General features: G+C 48.5%; 1 protein-coding gene across 1 annotated transcript in view; it reads left to right on the top strand.

The window, feature by feature from the left end:
• CPS1 (carbamoyl-phosphate synthase 1) overlaps positions 1–21,894 on the top strand; it is a 153,504-nt gene extending 131,610 nt beyond the window's left edge. Inside the window, exons 33-38 of the mRNA XM_064163922.1 lie at positions 2,237–2,311; positions 8,131–8,229; positions 15,338–15,397; positions 18,133–18,245; positions 18,929–19,058; positions 21,083–21,894. Of these exons, the coding sequence (XP_064019992.1) occupies positions 2,237–2,311; positions 8,131–8,229; positions 15,338–15,397; positions 18,133–18,245; positions 18,929–19,058; positions 21,083–21,181 (576 nt within the window). The 3' untranslated portion in view covers positions 21,182–21,894. The remainder of the gene's footprint in view (positions 1–2,236; positions 2,312–8,130; positions 8,230–15,337; positions 15,398–18,132; positions 18,246–18,928; positions 19,059–21,082) is intronic.
• Positions 21,895–24,855: the final 2,961 nt, after the last annotated feature.

Raw genomic sequence — 24,855 nt, 5'->3', positions numbered from 1 at the left:
TAGTGACTGAAATATTGTCTTGCCACGTTTGCTTGCAGAGTGACGCAAGTTTGGTGGCCTGACCAAGGTTAAATCCCAGATAGAGCATGACTGACTAAATTTTAAGCAGGATTTATCTGCAGTGCCAGAGTGTGCTCCTGGTGATGCATTTTTGTGCTCATGGCAGACAAAAGTTAGGGAGCTGGTGGAAGGCTTTATTGCTTGTTACCTTTCAGGACAATGTGTGTATTAAAAGTAATCCACCTTGACTGCTACATCTCAGCTTGAGACTGTGGAGCTGGCCACTGTGAAAGCATTCTCTTTACTTCCAGAGACAGCAAGACTGATCTAAAAGTCCTGATGACACATGACCTTTTTGGAGAAACCTTTTGCAATGGATTTCTCCTGTTATGTTTCAGTTGATGGTTGTTAGGTGTCATGGAAAAAGAGCTGTCTCATCTGCAGTCTCACCCTCAGAGACTTCCAAGAGCAGAATTACATCTTTGGAGTTAAAAATAGCTTCTTTTTGTTAAGCAGCAAGGATTCTGCCTTCAAGCAAATGGCATCAGTAGAGAAGCCCTAGAGAAAATTATTCCTTAGCAGGAAATTTGTTCCATGTTAGCCACGTGTGGTCATTGGATCTTTAACAGAGTTTATTCCTCATGGGTTTGGTGTTTGTTTTTTTTTGTTGTTTGTTTGTTTGTTTTTTGTTTTTTTTTTTTTAAATCTAATTTAACTTAGAAAAAATGAGAGAACTCAGTGATCTCAGAGAGCTAAAACCTCATGTAATGATAATCACAGAATCACAGAATGTTAGGGGTTGGAAAGGACCTCCAAAGGTCATCTTGTCCTCAGTGATCAGAGGTTCTAACATTTTCATACAACAGGTGAAAAGAGAAATTGTTGGGGTGTATTTTTTGGTGAGGAGAGGGAAATTAGGACAATCACATGCAAAGTTGCATTTGCATTTGCAAAATCTAAGAGTGTGTGCTTGTGGAATGGTTTGATTCCTGTGGATGAAAAATTCCTGCTGGAGAACAGTGTCTTCAGAGAAACAAACTGGCTTCAGATAGTTTATATCTCTCCTTGTATCACAGTATCACAGTATCATCAGGGTTGGAAGAGACCTCACAGATCATCAAGTCCAACCCTGTACCACAGAGCTCAAGGCCAGACCATGGCACCAAGTGCCACGTCCAATCCTGCCTTGAACAGCTCCAGGGACGGCAACTCCACCACCTCCCCGGGCAGCCCATTCCAGTGTCCAATGACTCTCTCAGGGAAGAACTTTCTCCTCACCTCCAGCCTAAATCTCCCCTGGCACAGCCTGAGGCTGTGTCCTCTTGTTCTGGTGCTGGCCACCTGAGAGAAGAGAGCAACCTCCTCCTGGCCACAACCTCCCCTCAGGTAGTTGTAGACAGCAATGAAGTCTCCCCTGAGCCTCCTCTTCTCCAGGCTAACCAATCCCAGCTCCCTCAGCCTCTCCTCGTAGGGCTGTGCTCAAGGCAAGTGCTTCACAGCTTTTCTGTTTTAAAAAGTGTCCTAAAGATGACAGTAACATTGGGCTACCACAGCTTAGATATCAGCCATCAGAAGGTGAGCAGGACTGCAAGAGGCAGAAAGTTGATCTCTTGGTGAAAGACATGTCCATTTCTCTCATTCCATAGCCGAGATGGCAGAGGATCTCCAGCATCTGCTGTAAGGACAGGATGAGGGAGCTGGGGTTGTTCAGTTCGGAGAAGAGAAAGCTCCAAGGAGACCTTATTGTGGCCTTCCAGTATCTGAAGGGGGCTGCAAGAAAGCTGGGAAGGGACTTTTTAGGGAGTCAGGTAGTGATAGGACTGAGGTGAATGGATCCAAGCTAGAGGAGGGGAGATCCAGATTAGGTGTTAGGAAGAAGTTCTCCATAAGGGTGGTGAGAAATTGGCACAGGTTACTGAGTGAGGTGGTGGAAGCCTCATCTCGGAAAGGTTTGAAGGTCAGGATGTGGCTCTGGGCAACCTGATCTAGTAAGAAATGTCCCTGCCCATGGCAGGGGCTTGGAACAGGATGATCCTTGAGGTCCCTTCCAGCCCTGGCAGTTATTCTGTGATTTGCCAAGTGCTCTGCTGCTTATCAGCCTAGACCAGTGCTTTTTTGGGCATTAATTCACTTCTGTTTCTTTCTCTCACTTCCAAGTGTAGCTGGATGTTAGCTTTTTAATGCAATCCATAAAGTTTTCATTCTCTTTCTCCCTCCTCTCTCTTCCTTTACCCAGGCCCCCATGTTTTCTTGGCCACGGCTGAGAGACGCCGACCCTGTTCTCCGGTGTGAAATGGCCTCTACTGGGGAGGTATCTTTTACATTTGCTATTTATTTAATTATCTATTTTTAACCAAATTACCTTTAAGCATCACAAAACTTTGATCTTATTACTGTCTTAATGGTGATGGAATCTTTAGCTTCTTCAGAGAGTTGAAAGCATCTTTCTTGAAAGTAAAGCGACCTTGTCCTGGAACATGCTGTTCATTCGGCCACTGCATGGCCCTCTTCACCTGCCTGTCAGATTCTTGGGTTGGACCTGGTTGGTGTGGCACCTGAAGTGAGTTTATGTCAGAGCTGTCACGTTCTGGTAGGTTCTTGGTGCGCCAGTCTGCTTTATGAATCACCTGCTTCTAGCTGCACAGCTTCTTGCAGCTTTCAGCCCCGCCACTGACACGTGGCAGAACAGCAATATCGCGACTCCAGGTCATCAGCATTTGGTCTTGGAACATGCTACTTGCTTAAAGGCAACAAATATGTGTGCTGGTGTTTTCTGTTGCCTGGTAACCACCAAGGCATGTCCCAAGGTTTGAAAGGGGACAAAGAGTGAATCAAATGTGATGGCTGGAGCACTGACTGTTGGTAGGATGAGGAGTAGACTGGGCTACTTTACACACTCCTGCAGCAGGGCTGTGAGAGGATTCTTAGAAGTCTCTCTGGTGTACACATAGAATCACAGAATTCTATGTGTTGAAAGGGACCTTCAAAGGTCATCTAATCCCTCTAGATCAGTCAACAAGGACATTCTCAGCTAGATCAGGTTGCCCAGAGCCCTGTTGAACCTCACCTTGAATATCTCCAGGGATGGGGCCTCAACCATCTCTCTGGGCAACCTGTTGCAGTGTTCACAGGATCACAGGATATCAGGGGTTGGAAGGGACCCAAGAAGATCATCCAGTCCAACCCCTGTACTGGAACAGGACAATCCTATCTAACACAGATCACAGAAGAACACATCCAGACAGGCCTTGAAAGTCTCCAGAGCAGGAGACTCCATGACCTCCCTGGGCAGCCTGTGCCAGTGCTCTGGGACCCTTACAGTAAAGAAATACCCCCTTGTGTTGAGGCAGAACCTCTTTTGCTGCAACTTACACCCATTGCTCCTTGTCCTATCCCAGGGAGCAGTGAGCAGAGCCTGTCCCCCCCTCCTGGTCAGCCCTCAGATAGTTATAAACATTTATCAAATCCCCTCTCAGTCTTCTTTTCTCCAAGCTAAGCAGCCCCAGGGCCCTCAGCCTCTCCTCATCAGCCATGCCCTCCAGTCCCCTCATCATCCTCGTAGCCCTCCTTTGGACCCTCTCCAGCAGATTCCTGTCCCTCTGAAACTGGGGAGCCAAAAACTGAAGGCAGTACTCAAGATGCGGTTTCAGCAGGGCCGAGTAGAGGGGGAGGAGAACATCCCTTGATCTGCTGGACACACTCCTCCTAATACCCCATGATCCCATTGGCCTTCTTGGCCACAAGGGCACATTACTGTGCTGTGGTTAACTTGTTCTCCACCAACACTCACAAGTCTCGCTCCACAGGGCTGCTCTTCAGCAGATCACCTCCCAGCCTGTACTGGCACAGTTTATTTCTCCCCAGATGCAGGACTCTGCACTTGTCCCTGTTGAACTTCCTTTGGTTCCTCTGTGCTCAGCTCTGTCTGCCCAGGTCTCTCTGGATGGCAGCACAGCCTGCAGCTGTATCAGCCAAGCCTCCCAGCTTGGTGTCAGCAGCAAACTTGCTGAGCAGACATTCGGTGCCCACATCAATGCTGTTGATGAAGATGTTGAACAGGACTGGCCCCAGCACTGATCAGGCAAGGGCTAGTGTTCCACCACCCTCATGGTGCAGAACTTGCTCCTGACATCTGATCTAAATCTGCTCTTAATGGCACACCCTAAAGGCACAGAGCTGTCTCTTCCTGCAGAGGCTCAGCACTGAAGGGAGCCCTTGCATATCAAGGGGTGCAGGTTTCCATCTGCATTATTTGAAGGTATTAACTTATTTAGAAGAAAGAGATTTCTTTGATAGTTGTCAATAGCTTCTGCAGATATAGCCAACTTACCTTTCAACATCCTTGCTCTGCCACAGATGGAAAAGTGTTACAGTAGCAAGAAACTTGTTGTGAGCTAAAAAGCTCACTTAGGAAGTGGGTAAATACTGGGACAGTAGGATTAGTTTTAACTCTGCTCTACCATAGCTATGCAGATGGCAGAGCCTGGGCTGCTCTGTTTAATAGGAGCTTGAGTATGTCTATGCAAGCTGCTTTCCTTAGGAGAGACTTACAATTTCAGCAGGAATAAAGCACTGTGCCCTGATACAAAGTAAGAACAGCCTTAAGTCTCCGACATCTCTCCAGCATTACTTTATTTGGCTCTTCATAATGTGGGGAAAATCAGTATTGCAGAAGATTTCCTTTCAGTGTAGTTAAAGGGCAGAAGAAAGCCGAGCGACTTCCTTATTTTCAGAACAAGATTAACTACAGAGACATCACCCACTCCTAAAAAAATAAAAGGAATATAAATGTAACTAAGGGCAAGAATTTTTTTTTCTGAGCTTGATATGAAGTTTGAGATTACCTTGGTCATAAAGGAGGGATTATTAACTTTTATGAGTTGAAAAGAACCATATTCACAGATGCCATAAAATGTGACAGTTATGAAAGTCTTTCTTATGAGTGAGGCAAGGATAACAACTTGCTTTGAGTAAAATGCTCAATTATTCCTCAAAAACATTTTTCACACCACAACTTGATTTAGACTTGAGTTTGTCACAAGAGAGATATTTTACTGAGAGTCCTGGTTCCCATGACAGTAGAAAGTACAATGATGGAGTCCCTTTTAGTGTCGTGGCTGTTTTGACCACAGTGTTATGATAAAACTCTCAGAATCACAGACAACATCTGGTTGGAAGAGACCTCCAAGGTCATCCAGCCCAACCTTCCACCCAGCATTGCAGGGCAACACCAAACCATGTCCCTAAGCACAGCTCCACAGGCTGCTCAAACACCTCCAGCCATGGGGACTGCAGCAGTGCCCTGGGCAGAACATTCCATGGCTGAGAACCCTCTCTGGGAAGAAATATTTCCAAGCATCCAGCCTGAACCTCCCCTGCTACAGCTTGAAACCATTTCCTCTGCTCCTGTCCCTTGCCACCCAGGAGCAGAGGCTGCCCCCTCCTCACCCCAACCTCCCTGCAGGGAGCTGCAGAGAGCAATGAGCTCTGCCCTCAGCCTCCTCTTCTTCATCCTCAACACCTCCAGCTCCCTCAGCCCCTGCTCACAGCCCAGCTGCTCCAGGCCCTTCTCCAGCCTCACTGCCCTGCTCTGGACAGGCTGCAGCCCCTCAGTGTCCTTCCTGGAGTGAGGGGCCCAGAGCTGAGCACAGTACTCGAGGTGTGGCCTCAGCAGTGCTGAGCACAGGGGCTGATCCCCTCCTGTCCCTGCTGCCCACCCTGCTCCTGATCCAAGCCAGGATGCCTTTGGCTTTCTTGGCCGCCTGGGCACTGCTGGCTCATATTTAATCGACTGCCAACCAGAACCCTCTTTGAGCAGGCTGGAAAACCCAGGCCCAAGCTTACCCAGCTGGTTTCTGTCCACTACCCTATAAAGTCCAGGGCACACAGAAACCCCCCAGGCAGACACACTGTAGAACAACCTGAACTGAAGGATGAGTTTTTAGAGAACAGCTGAGATACTTGTCCTAATTCTTTTTATCCCTTCCTTATCTCTTCCCTTGTGGGACTTTTACTTGCTTGATTGTTCTTTTCTTTCCTTTTTTCTTCAGTTCAGAAGATATGTCAAGTTAAGATTTGTTCTTCTTACCTGAAATCCTGGTGTCTGCTCACTCTGGTAACAGTGAGACCATGAGTGTGAGGGCTCACTCTGTAACGGAAGGACCATAAGAGGAAAATGGGAGAGCAATTCACAATTCAGATTGCATGGGATTAGAAGGGACCCTCAAAGGTCATCTTGCCCAAGCGCCCAGCAGGGACACTTTCAACTAGATCAAACTGTCCAGGGCCACGCAGGGGATGTCATCATGGATGGGGCCTCAACTGCATTCCTGGCCAAACTGTTCCAGTTTTTTCCACTCTCTCTGTAGAGAACTTCTTCCTCATGTCCAACTTAAATCTCCCCTTCTCCCCTTCCAAACCATTGCCCTCGTCCTGTCACCGCAAGCCCTTCTGAACAGTCCCTCCCCAGCCTTCCTGCAGGTCCCCTTCAGATATTGAAACACAACAATAAAGGCCCCCTGGCACCTTCTCTTCTCCAGGCTGAACAGCCCCAGCTCTCTCAGTCTGTCTTTAGAGGAGAGGTGCTCCAGCCCTCTGATCATCTTCGTGGGCCTCCTCTGAACCAGCTCCCACAGGTCTATGTCTCTCTTGTGCCGGGATCCCATTGCTGGACACAGCACTGCCGGTGAGGCTTCACCCCAGCAGAGTGGCAGAATCACCTGGCACAACCTGGTGGCCAGGCTTCTTCTGATGCAGCCCAGGATGTGATTTGCCTTCTGGGCTGCAACTGGGCATTGTCAGCTCATGTCCAGCTTCTCACTCACAGCCCCATCTTACATGAGTGCAGATTTGTGACTTGAATAAGAAAATTCTGATGAGTTTCTACTTCTGTTCTTTCAACAAGTGTGGAGTTTACCAGTTCCCTTCCCCCCACACGAAAAAAGTCCTGTCCTTGCCTCTCCCCCTCCGCTCTGTCACCAGCAAGACCTTGTCAGGAAGCACTGTCTGAGTGCGTCGTTACTGTGTGGCAGTCTGTAAGGTGCTGCAGGCAGTGCTGAGTGGTGGAGAGCTGCTAAATGATTTGTAGTGATTTCTTTATTACATTCTTCTTTACATAAAACAAATGATGCTGAATTGCTGTGACTGCTGGCTGGTTTCCTAAGCACACACTCTCGTTTTCCTTGAATTTCCTATGTCTGTGGATGTCCTGTGTCCACAAGGAATGCCAGCAGGATGTACCAGGACAGGTACTGTCTAACTGCAGTTTACCACACGTGCAGTGAAGATGCCTGTGTGCAGGACACTCCCTGGTCTGTAAGCATTGCATAATGCTCAACAATTTCCAGTGCACTCATAAATGTTAGGCCAGAGTCACAGAATTGTCAGGATTGGAAGGAACCTCAAGAATCAGCCAGTTCCAACCACCCTGCCATGGGAGGAGACACCTCACATTTGATCAGCCCAGAGCCACATCCAGCCTGGCCTTAAAAACTTCCAGGGATGAGGCTTCCACCACCTCACTCAGCAACCTGTGCCAGGCTCTCACCACCCTCATGAGGAAGAACCTCTTCCTAACATCCAATCTCAATCTCTCCTCCTCTAGCTTGGATCCATTCCCCCCAAGTCTTATCACCACCTGACAGTCTCCAAAGTCCCTCCGCAGCTTTCTTGAAGCCCCTTTCAGGTACTGGAAGGCCACAATAAGATCTCCTCAGAGCTTTCTCTTCTCCTGACTGAATAATTCCAATTCTCTCAGCCTGTCCTCATGAGAGAGGAGCTCCAGCCCTCTGATCACCCTCATGGCCCTTCTCTGGACACCTTCCAGAGCAGAGGCTGTGCACAACATTCCTGTAACTCAGCAGAATCAATTGTTGTTACTCCTTGGTGTGCTGTTTGAAGCTGAAGTGTTGGCTATTGCCTCACTAAAGGCATGAGATCTGTCTGCAAGGATTTTCTGGTTGTTTTCTCTTTTCTTTCTTGTGCCTGCAGGCTCCATGCAAAGGAAGCCTGATTCTGCACAAAGAAGCCAAAAGAGCTGATTTGATTTCATTCCTGTTTCTTTTTAAAGCAATATTTTGGATTGGTTTTCATTCTTCAGCCTCATGCTGCCTGCTTTGTGCCTTTTCCCAGGTTGCATGCTTTGGTGAGGATATGTACTCTGCCTTCCAGAAGGCTATGCTGGCCACAGGGTTTATGTTCCCTAAGGAAGGAATTTTGATTGGAATCCAGGTGAGTCCTACAAATGGAAGCTGAGAAATACTGAGAGAAACTCTGTAACTGTTGCCTTGTTTTCATTCATGTGTCTTTGTGGTTTAAAAAAGTCCCTCTGCAATCCATTTTGAAGTGGAGCAAGACAGTGAGGAGCAAAGACCTGGAGAGATCTTTACTGGATTCCCTGTGGCTAGCCTGTTTTTCCTCCCCTCTGGTTTCTGGTGGTTTCTACTGATCTGCAGAAGTTTGCTGGGGGCAAATCCCAGGATTTCTACAAGCAGAGCCTTGGGATAAGACTTAGAAGCCACCTTCCTGCAGAGAGCAATGTCCATGGATGATCAGTCCAGAGAAAATCTGCTCCTGCTCCTTCTGAAATGGGAGTCCTATGGATGCTGCTTTTTAATCCTGCCATGTAAATGCCATTAATTTGTACACTGCCTCTTTGCCCTTTGCAGACCAGTTCCACTGTGCTGTCCCGAGGCACTGAAATGGTTTCCACGCTGCACAGCTGGACCCACAGGCACACACATTTCACTGCAGGCAGAGCTGCAGTGGCATCTGCCAGGGCAGAAAGCATGATGAGTTTAAGGTCTTTGAGGGCTAATTATTGGTGTAGTACTGTCAGGCATTGAGATCTCCACCAAGTGTGGCATGGTCACGTTCTTGTCCTCATTGGAGTCATGATGGGAGGCAGCAGGGGAAGGGAAGACCAACAGTCTTCACCCTGCAGCCTGCTTTTCTGGCTGCCTAGAGACATGGCGACCATTATTCCTGTCCCTGTTTGACAGTTCATGGCCAACGTTGTCACATACCACGCAGCTCTAATCGGCTCCCAGGATAAGTGAGTACCTCAGGAAGGAAAAAATCAATGTAACATTTGTGTGGTGATGCTTCTGTAGTAATCTTGCCAGAGCTCCCTGCTCTTAGGGGCATATTCTGCAGGTGTGGTGTTCCATGGCTGACAGCATCCCTCACAGTTGCTGTATGGGACAGAAATTTTTTATGGTGTCTTTATGGAAACGTCCCTAAGTGCAACAGGATTTGCAGACAACATTTTGTGAGGGAGTTCCTGATAGGTTTGCCTTGGTAAGAGCCCTGCACCATTCACAGGTCTGTGTCACTAGGAGGATTTGCATTCCAGGATGGAAAGGCAGCTAGTTAGAAAGTCAAAATGTGTTTCTTCTTTATCACAGACAGAGTTGTAAACTTTGAGACATGCCTGTGTTTCTCAAAAAGACATAGACATTTCCACTGCAGCTAGAATGGTCGTGGGCTCCATAAAGACAACCAGATGCCATCCTTGCAATAAGCTTGTGTCCTACATGATTTCACCAAGCACATAAAACAGAATCATAAAATCAGAATGAATGGATTCGTTTTCCTCTCAGAAAACAGGAATGTACAAAATGTGTTGTGCTACCTCTGCCAGCAGAGGATGCGAAGGAAGAGTTTGGAAAGTGCCAAGAAAGGAACATGACTTCTGCTAACACTAATTACTGATTACCCTCAGATATAGCGATGTGTGCACACATCTGTGGAGTGAAGCTTTTGATCCAAGTTACCTCAAATTAGCAGAAAAGTCTTTGCTTGCATTCTAGAAAAAGTTCTAAAGTTCAGGATGAAACTGTGGTCAGCTGGTCCAGAATCTCTGCTGATCTGTGGAGCAAAACCCAGCTGGCAGGCAGGCACCAGTGGTGTTCCTCAGGGTGACTGCTGGGACCACTTCTGTTTCACATCTTTATTGATGCCCTTGGTGCAGACACAGTGTGCCAGTAGTGAGTGCCCAGGTGACACCAAGTGAGGTGGCAGTGCTGATCTGCACCGGGACAGGGAGGCTCTGCAGAGGGGCTTGGATAGATTGGATCCACGACCAACGTTAACAGGATGAGCTTCAACAAGGCCAAGTGCCAGGCCCTGCACTTGGGCCACAACAGCCCCAGGCAGCACTGCAGGCTTGGGGCAGTGTGGCTGGAAAGCTGCCTGCAGAAAGGGACCTGGGGGTTGTAATGGACAAGCAGCTGAATGTGAGCCAGCAGTGTGCCCAGGGGCCAAGAAAGCCAATGGCATCCTGGCTGGGGTCAGAAATGCTGTGTCCAGCAGCAGCAGGGAGGGGATTGTCCCCTTGGACTCTGCCCTGCTGAGGACACACCTCGAGGGCTGTGTCCACTTTTGGGCACCTCAGTACAAGAGAGACATGGAGGTGCTGGAGGCAGTGCAGAGGAGGGCAAGGAAGCTGTGAAGGGCCTGCAGAATACATCTGATGAGGAGAGACTGAAGGAGCTGGGGATGGTTAGTGTGAAACAGAGGAGGCTTTGGGGAGACCTCCTGGCTCTGAACAGCTCCCTGAAAGCACCTTGTGGAGAGGTTGGTGCTGGTCTCTTCTCACAGGGCATTAGCCAGAGAACAAGAGGCAATGGCCCCAAGCTGCAGCAGGGCAGGTTTAGACTGGATATGAGGAAGGATTTTTTCCCAGCCAGAGTGGTGAGACACAGGAATGTGCTGCCCAGGGAGGTGGTGGAGTGCCCAAGCCTGGCTGTGTGATGATTTGGATGTGGTTCTTCAGGATATGGTCCTGGGGGCTGGGTTGATGCAAAGCTCAACATGAGCCTGCAGTGTGAATGCAGCCCAGACAGCAACCCTGTACTGGGTTGCAGCAAGAGCAGTGTGGGCAGCAGAGCAAAGGAGGGGATTCTCCACCTGGAGTCCTGTGTGCAGTTCTGGAGTCCCCAACACAAGGACATGGAACTGTTGGAGCCAGAGGAGGGCCACACAAATGCTCAGAGGGCTGCAGCATCAGGGCTGGGCCATCGGCACCAGTAGAATTGTTCTTCTTTTAATCGTAATCATGAGCTCATCTGCTCCAAACTGGCAGAGCTGGCGGCATACCCTCTGAAGGGAATTGCAGGCTCTGAAGGACAGATACCAGGTTGTGTCTCTCTCTGGTCACATAATGTTTAAATGCCCTTGCTGCGAAATGGTGATGAGGTGGAGGTCCCTCCCCAGCCAGAGGGCCCTGGCTTTTTTCCTCCCCTATGGCTTCTGCTGGTTTCTCCCAGGCTGCAGAACTTTGCTGGGGGTAAACCCCAGGACTGCTACAAGCTGAGTCCTGGGTCCAGACTTAGAAGCCACCTTCCTGTGGGGAGCAATGCCCATAGATGATCAGTCCAGAGAAAACACAGAGCCTGCTCCTTGCTCCTTCTGGAATCATAGAATCATAGAATCATAGAACCAACCAGGTTGGAAGAGACCTCCAAGATCATCCAGTCCAACCTAGCACCCAGCCCTATCCAGTCAACCAGACCATGGCACCGAGTGCCTCATCCAGTCTTTTCTTGAAGGCCTCAAGGACCTCCCTGGGCAGCCCATTCCAATGGGAAATCACTCTCTCTGTGAAGAACTTCCTTCTAAAATGGGATGGGTTTTGCAAGCTGTTGTGGTGCACTGGGCCTTATTCCTGTCAGAAGCCCACTTGGTTGTCTCAAGTAAGGTGCTGTGTTTCCTCTGCAGTGGGTGCAGAGCTCAGAGCAAACCTTGCTGGCAGAGGCTTTGCTGTGTCATGACTAGCAGCTTGCTGTGATTTTCAGGTTGGACTTTTAGATCTTGCAGAGAGAGAATGAAGAAGCCAAATGATCTTCAGTTCTGCTTCCTTGGAAGCATCTAGACTCAACATATTTAGATTATTTAGTGTACTACAGCTTTGTGCTTAATCAGGTTGAGGTGCAAGGAGGCAAGCTTCCTGAAGGTGGAAGTCAAGTGGAGGTAGTTAACAGTAGTAGAGGGAAATCTTTCCTTCTTGCCAACGTTTCACTCTGGAGTATTTTGCAAACCCAGAGTCAAATGTCCATGCTGCTACCTGCAGTCCACACAGGTGCCAGTATGCTCAGGTCGTGCCCTTGATGAGAAGCTGCCATGTTGGTGTGCTTAGAGGTCGCAGTTCCAGAGGTACTGTTACTGGGGCCATGCAGGAATGTTGCTGGTGAAGTGGGCATCTTCAGGGGCAGACAGGGGAGCACTCCTTGACATCAGCAAGACAGCACGAGGCCGCTTGGGTGGCAGCAGGGAGCAGAAGCCTACTGGAGTGTCCTTCAGCTGTGAGCACTCTCTGACATGGCACAGGGTTTCGAAGGCCTGCCGCGCTCGCAGGGCATGGAGCATGGCTTTCTTGGCAAACCCTTCTCTGCCGGTTCCTGTGGGCCCAGCGCCTGGCCTCTTTCTTGGCACAACTCAGAGGAGTCTACGCCGCCGAAACCCTTAGTCTGCTGTTAAATCATTTCTAATTTCTGCAAGAGGAACTGAGAAGCTCATTTTATGTCCTGCCCTGATTGGGCTATTCAGTGCTGTCTCCTAGCTGGAGCGCATCTGCCTGACATCTGTGCTGGTGGCCATGCCACGCGGAAAGCCGCACTGGAGGATTTTAGTTTTGAATCCCAGCACTCCCAGTCTCTTGCTTCAAGGTAACCTTCTGCTTTATTCCTTATGTACGAGAATTTCTGCATCCTCCACAGTGGATTTGGACAAAGAACTCGAGATTATCACAGGAGATCAGCTGGCTTTGTTTTGAGATGGATCTTAGTGAGGACTGGAGGAGCTGTATTGAATCAGCTGGGGATGTAGCCCTTTACAAATAGCAAGGCAAACAGGAGAGAGAGGTTGTGAGAAATGGAACTTTGCCCGTAAAGGAAAAAAGGACACAATTCTCCTACAATAAATATCTTCCACTAAATAAATCTGCTTGTACTTTTCACCTTTAGTAACTGATGGTTGTTCACACGAGTCCTTTCAGCCAGCCTGTAAATCTGAGGCTGCTCCGATGCAAGCTGACAGCAGTGATTTCTTTTCATAGAGAGGCTGTTTTATGTGTCACGAGTGTTCAGGACATGTTTGATAGAAGTTTATAATACTGGTGTGAAAACCAATCCCCCTTCACCAGAAGACAGAACCTGGGAAGCTGCCAAATCTATCACATTGTATATTTATGTTTTCCAGTTACTGTACAGAATGAGATGGTTTGCACAATGACCTTCCTTCCAGAGTGCCTGAAAAAGACCAACCATTGACTCCTTTTCTTCACAGGAGATCATTCACCTTCCAGAACATTACTCTCTCACCCATGAAGGTTAAGGCATCAGTAGTTCCAGCAGGGGCAAGGGAGCTTGCAGTAATCTTACATGAAGTGGATAGACAGGCAAGGTTTGGCCTTACCGTAGCAGTGAGAAGAATGTGTCACAGAATCACAGCAACACTCAGGCTGCAAAGCCCCTCAGGATCACCAAGTCCAACCCGGAACCCTGCTCTACAAGGTGCAGCCTAAACCATATCCCCAAGCACCACAGCCAAACCACCTTGAAACACAGCCAGGCTTGGGCACTCCACCACCTCCCTGGGCAGCACATTCCAGTGTCTCACCACTCTGGCTGGGAAAAAATCCTTCCTCATATCCAGTCTAAACCTGCCCTGCTGCAGCTTGGGGCCATTGCCTCTTGTTCTCTGGCTAATGCCCTGTGAGAAGAGACCAGCACCAACCTCTCCACAAGGGCCTTTCAGGGAGCTGTTCAGAGCCAGGAGGTCTCCCCAAAGCCTCCTCTGTTTCACACTAACCATCCCCAGCTCCTTCAGCCTCTCCTCATCAGATGTATTCTGCAGGCCCTTCACAGCTTCCTTGCCCTCCTCTGCACTGCCTCCAGCACCTCCATGTCTCTCTTGTACTGAGGTGCCCAAAACTGAACACAGCCCTCGAGGTGTGTCCTCAGCAGGGCAGAGTCCAAGGGGACAATCCCCTCCCTGCTCCTGCTGTGTTGCATCTGATGTTTGTGTTGCTGCACCTTCAGCACCCTGAAAGCAGTTGGGCTGGGATCACATTTTTGCTCACCTCTTGCTCCAAAATGGCTTGTTCAAGGTTCTCTAAATTTTGTTGGATTTGTCTATGTACCATGTGAGTTTTTCAAGGTGCCCTAAGTACCTGGCCATTCAGGTCCTCACAGGAAGAGGGCATAGTGGTCTCCTGAGTACGTTTGTGCTTTCCATAGCCATATGCCCATGGGAGTTAGAAACAAACTCCCACACAGACAGGCTCTTCTTCATGTCAGTTTGCAAACAGGACATCCAAAGGCAGCCCAAAGGTGGGTGTTCTCTGCCAGAAGAGAAGGCCGACTCTTTAAACATGAGTGTAAAGGTGTTTAAGAGTGGAAGAGACTCTAGTTGGTGTGTCTGAGATGCAATTGCTCAGCTAGTTTGCAGGCAGTAGTGCATCTGTAGTGGAAGTTGAGCTTAGTATAGGAATCATAAAACCATAGATTGAACTGGCTTGGAAGCTATCTCTAGAGGACATCTAACTTAACGTCCCTGCAGCAAGCAGAGACATCCCCAACTAGTTCAGGCTGCTCAGAGTGCTGTCAATCCTGACTTTGAATGAAAAGTTGGACTTGAATATTTATCCTGGTGCTATGATGAAATATGTCTTAGGTGTGAGTAACTGGAAGGTGTCCAGAGAAGGGCCACTAGGATGACCAGAGGGCTGGAGCTGCTCTCCCATGAGGACAGGCTGAGAGAGTTGGGGCTGTTCAGTCCAGAGAGGAGAAGGCTCTGAGACCTTATTGTGGCCTTGCGGTGTCTGAAGTGGGCTACAAGAAAGATGGAAAGGGACTTGTTAAAGTGTCAAGTAGTGAAAGGCCTGGGGGGGGAATGGATCCAAGCTGGAGGAGGGGAGATTGAGATTGGATGTCAGGAAGAAGTTCTTCCCCATGAGGGTGGTGAGACAGTGGCACAGGTTGCTGAGTGAGATGGTGGAAGCCTCATCCCTGGAAGTTTTTAAGGCCAGGCTGGGTGTGGCTCTGGGCAGCTGATCTAGCGTGAGGTGTCCCTGCCCATGGCAGGGTGGTTGGAACTGACTGACCCTTGAGGTCCCTTCCAACCTTGATACATATTCTGTGATTCTGTGAGCTAGGCTTCAGGATGCAGATAGCTTTCCTGGAGCAGCACTGTACATGCACATTAGGATGCTGCTGTGTGCACACAAGCAGTGGTCAGCACAGGAGGAGTTTGCAGTGTGTGCGTTTGTGTTGCCCAACAAAAGTCTGCTCCTAAATGCAAGCTTTGATGCTGAATCTCATACATTTCTTCCTTCCAGAAGTCTTTCCGGCCCAGGTTCCTCAGCGTAGCAGAAATACTGCACAAGGAAGGTTTTCAGGTAGGTGTGTTCAGTTATTTCAAGCTGAAGAGTTTTCAAGGTCTGAAACATACTTAGCCTGCTACAAGAGTGTAGGACACTGCAGCTTACCTGGAGATAGAGAAAAAAGGACATTTTGGAAGCACAACAGGGATCTTTAGCAGAGAGATCCATGAAGCCAGCAGGTATCACCCAACCAAAAGTCCTGACGGTTGTTTAACTGAACACATGGTGACCTGTGATAGGATGAGGAGCAACAAACAGAAACTGGAAGGCAGCAAATTCCACTTCAACTTGAGGAAGAACTTCTTTCCTGTGAGGGTGCCAGAGCCCTGGAGCAGGCTGCCCAGAGGCTGTGGAGTCTCCTTCTCTGGAGACTTTGGAAACTCACGAGGACATGTTCCTGTGTGACCTGCCCTTGGTGGTCCTGCTCTGGGAGAGGGGTTGGACTCAATGATCTCCAGAGTCCCTTCCAGCTCCTGCTAATCTATGTTTCTGTGGGTCTGGTAGGAGGGCAAGAACAGCTCTGGCTCTAACCTCAGCCTGCATTTTGTCATAAATTCCCCTGGGTCCTCCAAGAAACAAATTCCAGCACAGGAGGCCATGTGTGACAGGAGGGAAGGAAAAGGAAGACCTTTGTGTGTGTCACGGAGGGGGATTCCCAGTACCTGTGCCGATTAGGCGGAGGGGAGAAATGAATTAATGTGAGAGGATATTTATAAAAATATACTTATTAAACTCCAATATTTTCAACTCTCGCCACCCCCAACCACTGAACTCTAATATTAAATTGTTCTTTGCACGATTATGAAGACATTATGGGAATACCTATCTACAGAAACTTATTAATAACCAGCAAACATTCAAACTATTAACAGAGCGAGAATTTTCCCCCATGGCTCAATGCCGCCTGGGGTCTGACACTATTTGCCCAGCAAAGCTGAGCTGAAAGCTGCTCTCTGCTTTATGGCAGAGGTAATAGAAATTGCAGAGGCATCTACTCACAGTTCTTATCAATCACCCTCTGGGGCTGTGTCAGCCTGTGCCTAGTGTCCAATTCTTCAGGGTCTCTGCCTGTGGACCTTTTAAGGCTGGAGTCCTGTGGCATCAGGGGAAATGGCAGTCTCTGACCTTGCTGCTGGCTCCTGCTGGCTGCTCTCTCCAGGGGTACGCAGGCAGGATCTGCAGGTGCAGAAGCAGGATTCCATGCAATCTGAGCACGGGTCCAATGCTTGCTCCTCAGGCCGATCGAACGCAGACAAGTAGGTCTGCTCCTGGCTCCCCACGGCAATGTGCACACCAGGCACTCACACAAAGGCAGGCATACAGCTGCAAGGAAGTACGCAGGCAGGCAAGCAAGCATGTGGCAGAGCCGCAAGTAATGTGGGGCAGACTGCACATGAGCCTGTGCACCCCTAGATAGATTATCAAATGTGGGTTGAGAGTTAATGGCCTCACTGGCCACTCGAATGACCAATCAGGTTGGCAGCCAGCCAAACCTTACCACACTAGGTAAAACCCACAGGCCTGGACTCCAGGTGTGGGAATCATGTGGGCCCAGCACCAGGCAGGCATGAGCTTGGCATGTGGGGACTTATACAATCAGGTGTCCTGGGCAACTGACTTTATGCCCTGGTCTGTTGTGCCCCTTTGTGCTTGTTTACCCCTGGTGCAGGCAGAGAGACATGTCCAGGCAGAGCAGGAATACATAAGTCTGCTTTTGGGCCTACAGGCCCTCCACAACAGTGTGGAGAAGGTCCTCATGGTGTATCAGTGATATTCTCAAGCTGCAGACAGGAAACATGCTGGAGATAGAAGGGCCACAGGAGCTGGAGATGCTCCCCTATGAGGACAGGCTGGGAGCTGGGATTGTTCAGTTTGGTGAATAGAAGGCTCTGAGGAGAACTTATTGTGTCCTTGCAGTATCTGAAGGGGCCTACAAGAAATCTGGGGAGGGACTTCTGAGGGTGTCAGGTAGTGATAAGACTGGAGGGAACAGATCCAAGCTAGAAGAGGGCAGATTTAGGAAGAGGTTCTTCTCTACGAGGGTGGTGAGACACTGGCACAGGTTGCCCAGGGAGGTAGTGGAAACCTTATCCCTGGAAGTTTTTCAGGCCAGGCTGAATGTGACTGTGGGCAACCTGATCTAGTGTGAGACGTCCCTGCCCATGGCAGGGGGGTTGGAACTGGCTGATCCTTGAGGTCACTTCCAGCCCTGACAGTTCTGTGATGCTGTGAAGTATGTGATATTTGTAGCTCTTCTGCGTAATTCCCACCCAAACGCAGCTGGTGACTCAGGCTCAGGAGACTGGCAGGAGCTTTTTAGTGTGAAGTATTTCAGTGCTGCTTTCCTGTGTGACTCCTGGATTTACAGTTCTGCATTTCAAAGCTGAATGCTGGGCAAGAAAAAGAAATGGAAAAGGGCAAATGAAAAGTTTATAAGTGATTGAATTTAAACACCACTGAAAGTCCAAGAGATGTGGGTTTCCCTAAGCCACTGAACTGCTTCTGGGTATGTTCCTACTACTCACTGGTGATCCTAGACTCAGCAAATCACAGATAACAGAAAGTTGGGGTATTCCTGCTGCTCCCTGTGTGTCTCTGTATGGAGAGAGACATGTCTCTTGGGATGAAAAAGGCCCTCCAAAATCACCTCTAAGAGCCAGGCTGTGAGTCAGGTCAGAGTCATGTGAATTAGAGGAGAAGTTTTGGTATTAGGAAGCACACAGTAAAGAATTTTCTTTCCTCCTTAACAGCTGTATGCCACAGAAGGAACCGCAGAGTGGCTCAATGCTAATGGTATCCCAGCAGCACCTGTGGCATGGCCATCAAAGGAAAGCCAGTGTCCGAGCTTGCCTCCGGTCAGGAAGTAAGAGCAATACCTTGTCAAACTTGTGTTCCAATCCAGGACAGCAAGGCACAGATTGCTGGCCCTGTTGAGGTCAATGATAGTGATTGAATGGGACTTTGGACTCAATCTCAAATGTTTGTGTTAGCTGATTCTGTCCGGAATTGCCACATCAGGGACGTTTCAGCTTCATTAATGAACACCCTCCACTGAACAGTGCCTTTTGATATGACATGGATGTGTTGCTCCATGGTACATTTCCATGCAAGGATAGTGGCAGCTGAGTATTTAGCCTTTAATGACAGTCAGTCATGCCTTTAACAGAATCATACTCAGCTGTATGAAGGCTGAATATTGCTTTGAATTGCTGAATAGAACAGACATCTAGCCCAAGTTCTTTAGCACCTTAACTCTCCTTCCTTTAGAAGTAAGGTGTGCACTTGCAGCCCAGAGAACAACCAGAGCCTGGGCAGCAGGGTGAGGGAAGGGATCCTGCCCCTCTGCGCTGCCCTGCTGAGACCCCACCTGGAGCACTGTGTCCAAGTCTGGAGCTGGATGATCCTTGAGGTCCCTTCCAGCCCTGACAACTCAGTGATTCTGTGTTACACTCAAGCAGAAGTGTGGGATATTGTTTCCCTGCATGCCTGTGCAATCCATCAGACTTTCAGACACCATGACACTGTGATACTGCTTTGTCTCTCCAGGCTGGTGAAGGATGGGAAAATCGACCTGGTGATTAACCTGCCTAACAGCAACACCAAGTTTGCCCATGACAATTATGTGATCCGCAGGATGGCTGTTGACAGTGGCATTGCTCTGCTCACTAACTTCCAGGTACTTTCCATCTTCTCTTTCCTCCTCAGACTTTTCCAGCACTTGTGATCTTCAATTCTAGTGTTCCTGGGTCCTCATTACCTCTGAGAAAACAGGATGTGCCTGAAAAATCAAGGTGACACAATCGTTTGGATGTAAGGAATGCTTCAGAGGGACTTTCCATCAGGGTATCTAGAGACAGGACAAGGGAGAATGGTTCGAGGTTGAGGGAGAGCAGGGTTAGACTGGATCTTGGAAAGAAGCTCTTCAGTAGGAGGGTGGTGAGACTCTGGAACAGGCTGCCCAGGGATGTTGTGGCTGCCTTCTCCGTGGGGGTGTTGAAGGCCAGGCTGGATGAGGACTTGAGCAGCTGAGTCTGGCTGGAGGATGTCCCTGCTCATGGTGGGGAGGTTGGAGTAGGTGAGCTCTAAGGTCACTTCCAATCTGAGTCATTCTGTTATTCTGTGAAAATAACGTTGCTCATAGGAAAACAAAAAGAAGAAGAAACCCTTAGGCCCTGCACTGCAGCTGGCATTGTTGCTGTATCATTTTTTTGCTTTGGAGCAAACTTCTTGTGCAGGGTTGCCTGTAACGCTTTTCAGTTATGCATGGGATGAGTTTTTTTAGTGGGACCTTTTTTTCTGGCACGGTCCTTAAATTTTACAGCAGATTGTAGCTGGGCTTTCTTGAATGGTCCTCAGGGCAGTCCAGTTCTAAAGCTCCATCCATGTGGAATTGCTGCCTGTCCTGTTGTAGTCCCCAGCTGCCAGTCACTGTGCATTTATGGCTCCTGACAAACCCCTTTCACATACTGATAGGGGAAGAGATACTCGGTGATGTAAACTGAGACTCTCGCTGCCATCAGTGCTTTGGCTTCATATGCAAGTGCTTCAGCTGCCAAAAAGGAGCCTCATATGGGTCTCATTAAGCACAGCATCCAGATTCCAGTTGATTTCACTGGGTGCTGACGTGGAACTCAGTGACTTGAACTGCTGTCCAGATATGCAAAGTGTTCTGCTGTGACTGGTGAGTGGAGAGCAGAGAGAATGCCAGACTGGCAGTTTGTAGAATAGGAAGTTAAAGACCTACCTGTGGTCTCTTGGTGAAGCACAGTGACAGCCAGAACAGGGGTCCCCAGCCAAAATTTATTGCCAGACTTCTTTAATGCATTTCCTCAAACTCTGCTGACAGCGGAGTTTTAATTTCTGAGTCTGAGAGAGGAAACCAACCATGTATTCTCTTAAAGGCTCAGGCTGCAGGGGGAAAGGGCAGCTCCTGTGGGGCAGAGCTGTCCTGCCACAGAAGCCCAGCAACTCTAATTCTCTCCAGCTGGACAGGCATGCTGCAAGAGCTGGAGCCAACGTCCCTGCAAGCACCTTGAAATTGATTCTGATTTGGATGGACTCAAGGACTGGACCTGTGTCCAGTTCTGGGCCCCTCAATTCAAGAAAGATGTTGAGGTGCTGGAACATGTCCAGAGAAGGGCAACAAAGCTGGTGAGGGGCCTGGAACACAAATCCTATGAGGAGAGGTTGAGGGAGCTGGGCCTGTTTAGCCTGGAGAAGAGGAGGCTCAGGGGTGATCTTATTACTGTCTACAACTCCCTGAAGGGGCATTGTAGCCAGGTGGGGGTTGGCCTCTTCTCCCAGGTAACCAGCAATAGAACAAGGGGACACAGTCTCAAGTTGTGCCAGGGTAGGTATAGGCTGGATGTTAGGAAGAAGTTCTTCACAGAGAGAGTGATTGGCATTGGAATGGGCTGCCCAGGGAGGTGGTGGAGGCACCGTCCCTGGGGGTCTTCAAGAAAAGACTGGATGAGGCACTCAGTGCCATGGTCTAGTTGACTGGCTAGGGCTGGGTGATAGGTTGGACTCGATGATCTTGGAGGTCTCTTCCAACCTGGTTGATTCTATGATTCTATGATTCTATGATTCTGCATAGGGCAGTTTCAAGGCGCCAGCGTAGAAGTGTGGAGTCTGCTCTGTTATTCAGCCTGCTGGAGAACGCTTCTCCATGCTCAGTTGCCCTTTGCTTTGTCTTGGCAGGTGACAAAGCTTTTTGCTGAAGCTATCAAATACTGTGGGAAATTGGAGTCCAAGAGTCTCTTCCACTACAGGCAGTCTGACAATGGAAGCACTGCATAGAAGAACTGTCTCCAACCTGCAGTCTTGCTGTTCCCTGGACCACAAGAGCGAGTGGCTCTCACATCGTCCATCTGTGTGTTTTATAGCATCTGCACTGATTGTTTTTCCAGCTCACACTAATTCCTAGCCAATGCTTTAATGTCATAGTGGAAAGCTGTCCTTTTCCCATTCTCTCCATGATCTTCACCCCATTTCCATCTAGGATAAGTTATTTACTAGATGGGTAGACCCAGACACTGTGATAGCAGAGGAGATGAAATGAGGTACAAAGGGGTTGTTCCTGCTTTGCCTGACCAAGGCTGCTTCTCCTTAGAGACACATTCCTTGGGAGTTCTGTCCTCCCAGCTCTTCCCCTGCTTGACTACTAGAGCTGGGCCCCGTATTTCCATGGAAAAGCATGTAGCTTTCTCTTTTCATTGCTGATTATAGAAGATTTTATGACTTTCTATAAGAATTAAATATACTCCTGATTGATCCACCCTATGGAAACATGGATGCCTGTCTTGGGAGAAGATGGCTGAATGGATGTGGGCTGTATGAATTGTGTCCAACTTATGTGCATAAATCTGATCCCGCATTCTGAGTCTGGGTGGCTGTCCTTGTACCCTGAAGGCTCTCCCTCAGCTCCCTGTCTGCCTTCAGAAGTGAAGAACTCCTCCAGGACTTTTGTGTGCTGCTGTCTGACATTTTCTACCATTATTGTGGGTATTAAAGTAGGATCCTTTCAAAACAAGGTGAAAGTGTTGAAGTGATTTACCTCTCCCAATTAAGCGACCCTGACAATACCTGCAGCCTCTGATCTTGGAGCAGACACCTACTATGCCACATGGTGCAGGTGATCACTTGGTGTCCTTATGGCAAAGGACTTCAGCAGCCCTATGGCCAGTGGCACTGCACCCTGCAGCATTTCCAGTTCCTACCTCTGAGCATTTTCCAGCTAAGTAACGTGTGTGACTGTCTTTTTTACCCCCATGTTTCAATATGTGCACAGCACACCATGGAGTTAGGATTCAAAGGTGGACAACTTCTCTGTTACTTGCTAGAATAAGCTAAGAAAGAGAATTTTGCCCCAGCCATGCTCCATTTGCCTGAGGTGCCAGACCCAGGACTGCTAGCTTGTAGTTACTCACCTCTTATGTATCCCATAGTGCCTGCAGGCCCTGCCAAGAACTGCTGCTGCCACCCAGTGCCATGGTGCTGGAACTCAGTGCCACCCAGCAGTGCTTTTCCTGAAGCCATCAACACCGAAAGCAGTACCCTTTGGGCTGCATTGAGGAGATGAGCAAACCCAGGCTGCTTCTTGCACACACTCTGAAGTTCCTTGGGTTTCAAGGAGCTTTTAATGGGGAGAGAGAGATAATAGGCATGTGCTTTTAAAGTGGATGCTAAAGTAAGAAGGATGTAAAATATGATAAGAGCTGCAACTGAGAAGTGCAAGGGGATGGGAGGAGAGTGCAAGGGTGTGGCCTTTTGGCACCGTGGGACTCTCTGAACAACTGACACTAAATCAAGGTCAAACTTTGAACCAGGCATGGACTTTATTTCTGACCCAGCTAACATCCCAAATACTCTTGGTATGAGCATTTCTCCAGGATGAAATTCTATGCTTAATACAACCCTGCCTGCTGTACACAGGCAGAGCTTTGCACTTCTGGAGCAGAGATGCTCCTAAAAAGAAAATAACACAACCAAATAAACAAACAGAAGCAACCAAAGCTCAATAAAAGCCTGAAGCCACCAAGTATTCACCCATTGGGTGACTAAGGGAGGTTAATGAAGCAGCACTCTAAACACAGCCTGCACCTTCATTCAGGGGCAAAAGTCTCATTAGCATCTGGTGTCACCTCATTCTTTCCCACCCCGCTTTTACTTCTGGTAATGAAGAAAGCAACTTCTTTAAACACCTACATTCTTAGCTTCCTCATCTTCTATTTTGCCATTTCTCTTGTGACCTGAAAATAAAATAAAAGTCTCAGGCTGTGACAGCTGCTCCTTACATTTTATGTGCCCTGGGTTCTGCCCTTTCTTTCTACAAGCCTTTTTATTTTTGAAGGCACTGATGAGCACCAGTCTGTTAGTGCTCCATCATTCCTGTGTCTGACAGGCAGTGCAGCACACAGAATCACACAATTGTCAGGGACCTCAAGGATGAGCCAGTTCCAAGCCCCACGCCATGGGCAGGGACACCTCACACCAGATCAGCTACCCACAGCCACATCCACCCTGGCCATAAAAACTTCCAAGGATGAAGCTTCCACCACCTCCCTGGGCAACCTGTGCCAGTGTCTCACAATCCTCATGAGGAAAAACTTCTTCCTAACATCCAACCTCAATCTCCCTGCCTCTAGCTTGGATCCATCCCCCCCAGTCCTATCACTACCTGACACCCTAAAATGTCCCTCTCTAGCTTTCTTGTAGCCCACTTCAGACTGGAAGACCACAATAAGGTCTCCTCAGAGCCTTCTCCTCTCCAGACTGAACAACCCCAACTCTCAGCTTGTCCCCACAGCTAGATCATCCTCGTGGCCCTTCTCTGGAGATGTTCCAGCACCTCCAGATCTTTCTTGTATTTTGTAAAAAACAAAAGCCCATCTGCCTCAGTTAATGCAGAGCTGCTGCATGCCTTGGAGGTGAGAGAGCAGCAGGATGAAGTGAATGCTTTCTCTTCAGCTGCATGCGTACATCAGAGGAAGGAGAAGCCCTGATTTCCCAAGAGAGGAGTGTGAAACGTAAAAGTGAGGAGCCAAGTGATAGAGCAGCAGGCTAAGAGACATCAAACGACAGGAACTTTAAACAGGGGGCTGCTAGTTGCTGAAAATGGGGGGAAAAACTCTACTGCTTTTAATTAATCTTTCTAAAGCCGTGCTAACCACTTTGCACCCTGGGGGTGTGTGTGTCTGTACCCATGTACAGATATCTTTACACTCCTGTCATTCCTTATTGCAGCAGCTGCAGGTACTTAAGCCACTGCTTCTTTGGTGTCCACAGACTCTCATGTAATCAGAATAGAATTGAGCAGAAAAACACAACAGGGCTGAATATATGCTGAGAACTCTGTAAATACATAGCAGTGTTAATGTTTTGCTGCTGGGGCTAAATACTGGTCCCTTCCCCACTCCTCTCAAGTAAGTGGCACAAATGTCCTTCCGCATTTAATCAGACCTATCTATATATACTCTGTCTCCTTAGTAGCCTTTTCCTTCAGCTCCTTTTTATGTCTCCTCCCCTTCCCCGACTGAAGAAAAACATTGGTTTTGAACTGACTGATGCAAGATGAAACTTTTAACTCCAAAGGAGCCAAGAAAATCATCTGCCAGCTTACCTTGTGCAAACACTGAGTGTGGGTTGAGTTTCTTCCTCAGTAGCCTTGGTAATGAAGGTGCACACTGTAGGAAAAGATTTTTTAGTATCTACAGTTGTTGGCATTGATGCAGGTCTTAAAAGGGAGAAAGGAAAAAAGAAGGAAGTTACAAGTGGTATTCTTTGTACCATGTTCATCTCTGCTTTCAAAAGGTTTTGCCTTATAAATGTCTTGTTCATATTAATCTCAGGGAAGGTGGCAATGACAGATGAAAGAGAAGGCTGTTCGGAGCAAGAGATTTGCCAATCTACAAGCAGCCAAGAAATCTCATTCATTTTTGCTGTTGTGAAAGAGGATTGATAAAGAGACACTT

This window comes from Pogoniulus pusillus, chromosome 24, assembly GCF_015220805.1.
Source record: "Pogoniulus pusillus isolate bPogPus1 chromosome 24, bPogPus1.pri, whole genome shotgun sequence".
NCBI lineage: Eukaryota > Metazoa > Chordata > Aves > Piciformes > Lybiidae > Pogoniulus > Pogoniulus pusillus.
Note: the sequence above shows the minus strand (reverse complement) of the source record. Positions and strands in the feature narration are given on the sequence as shown.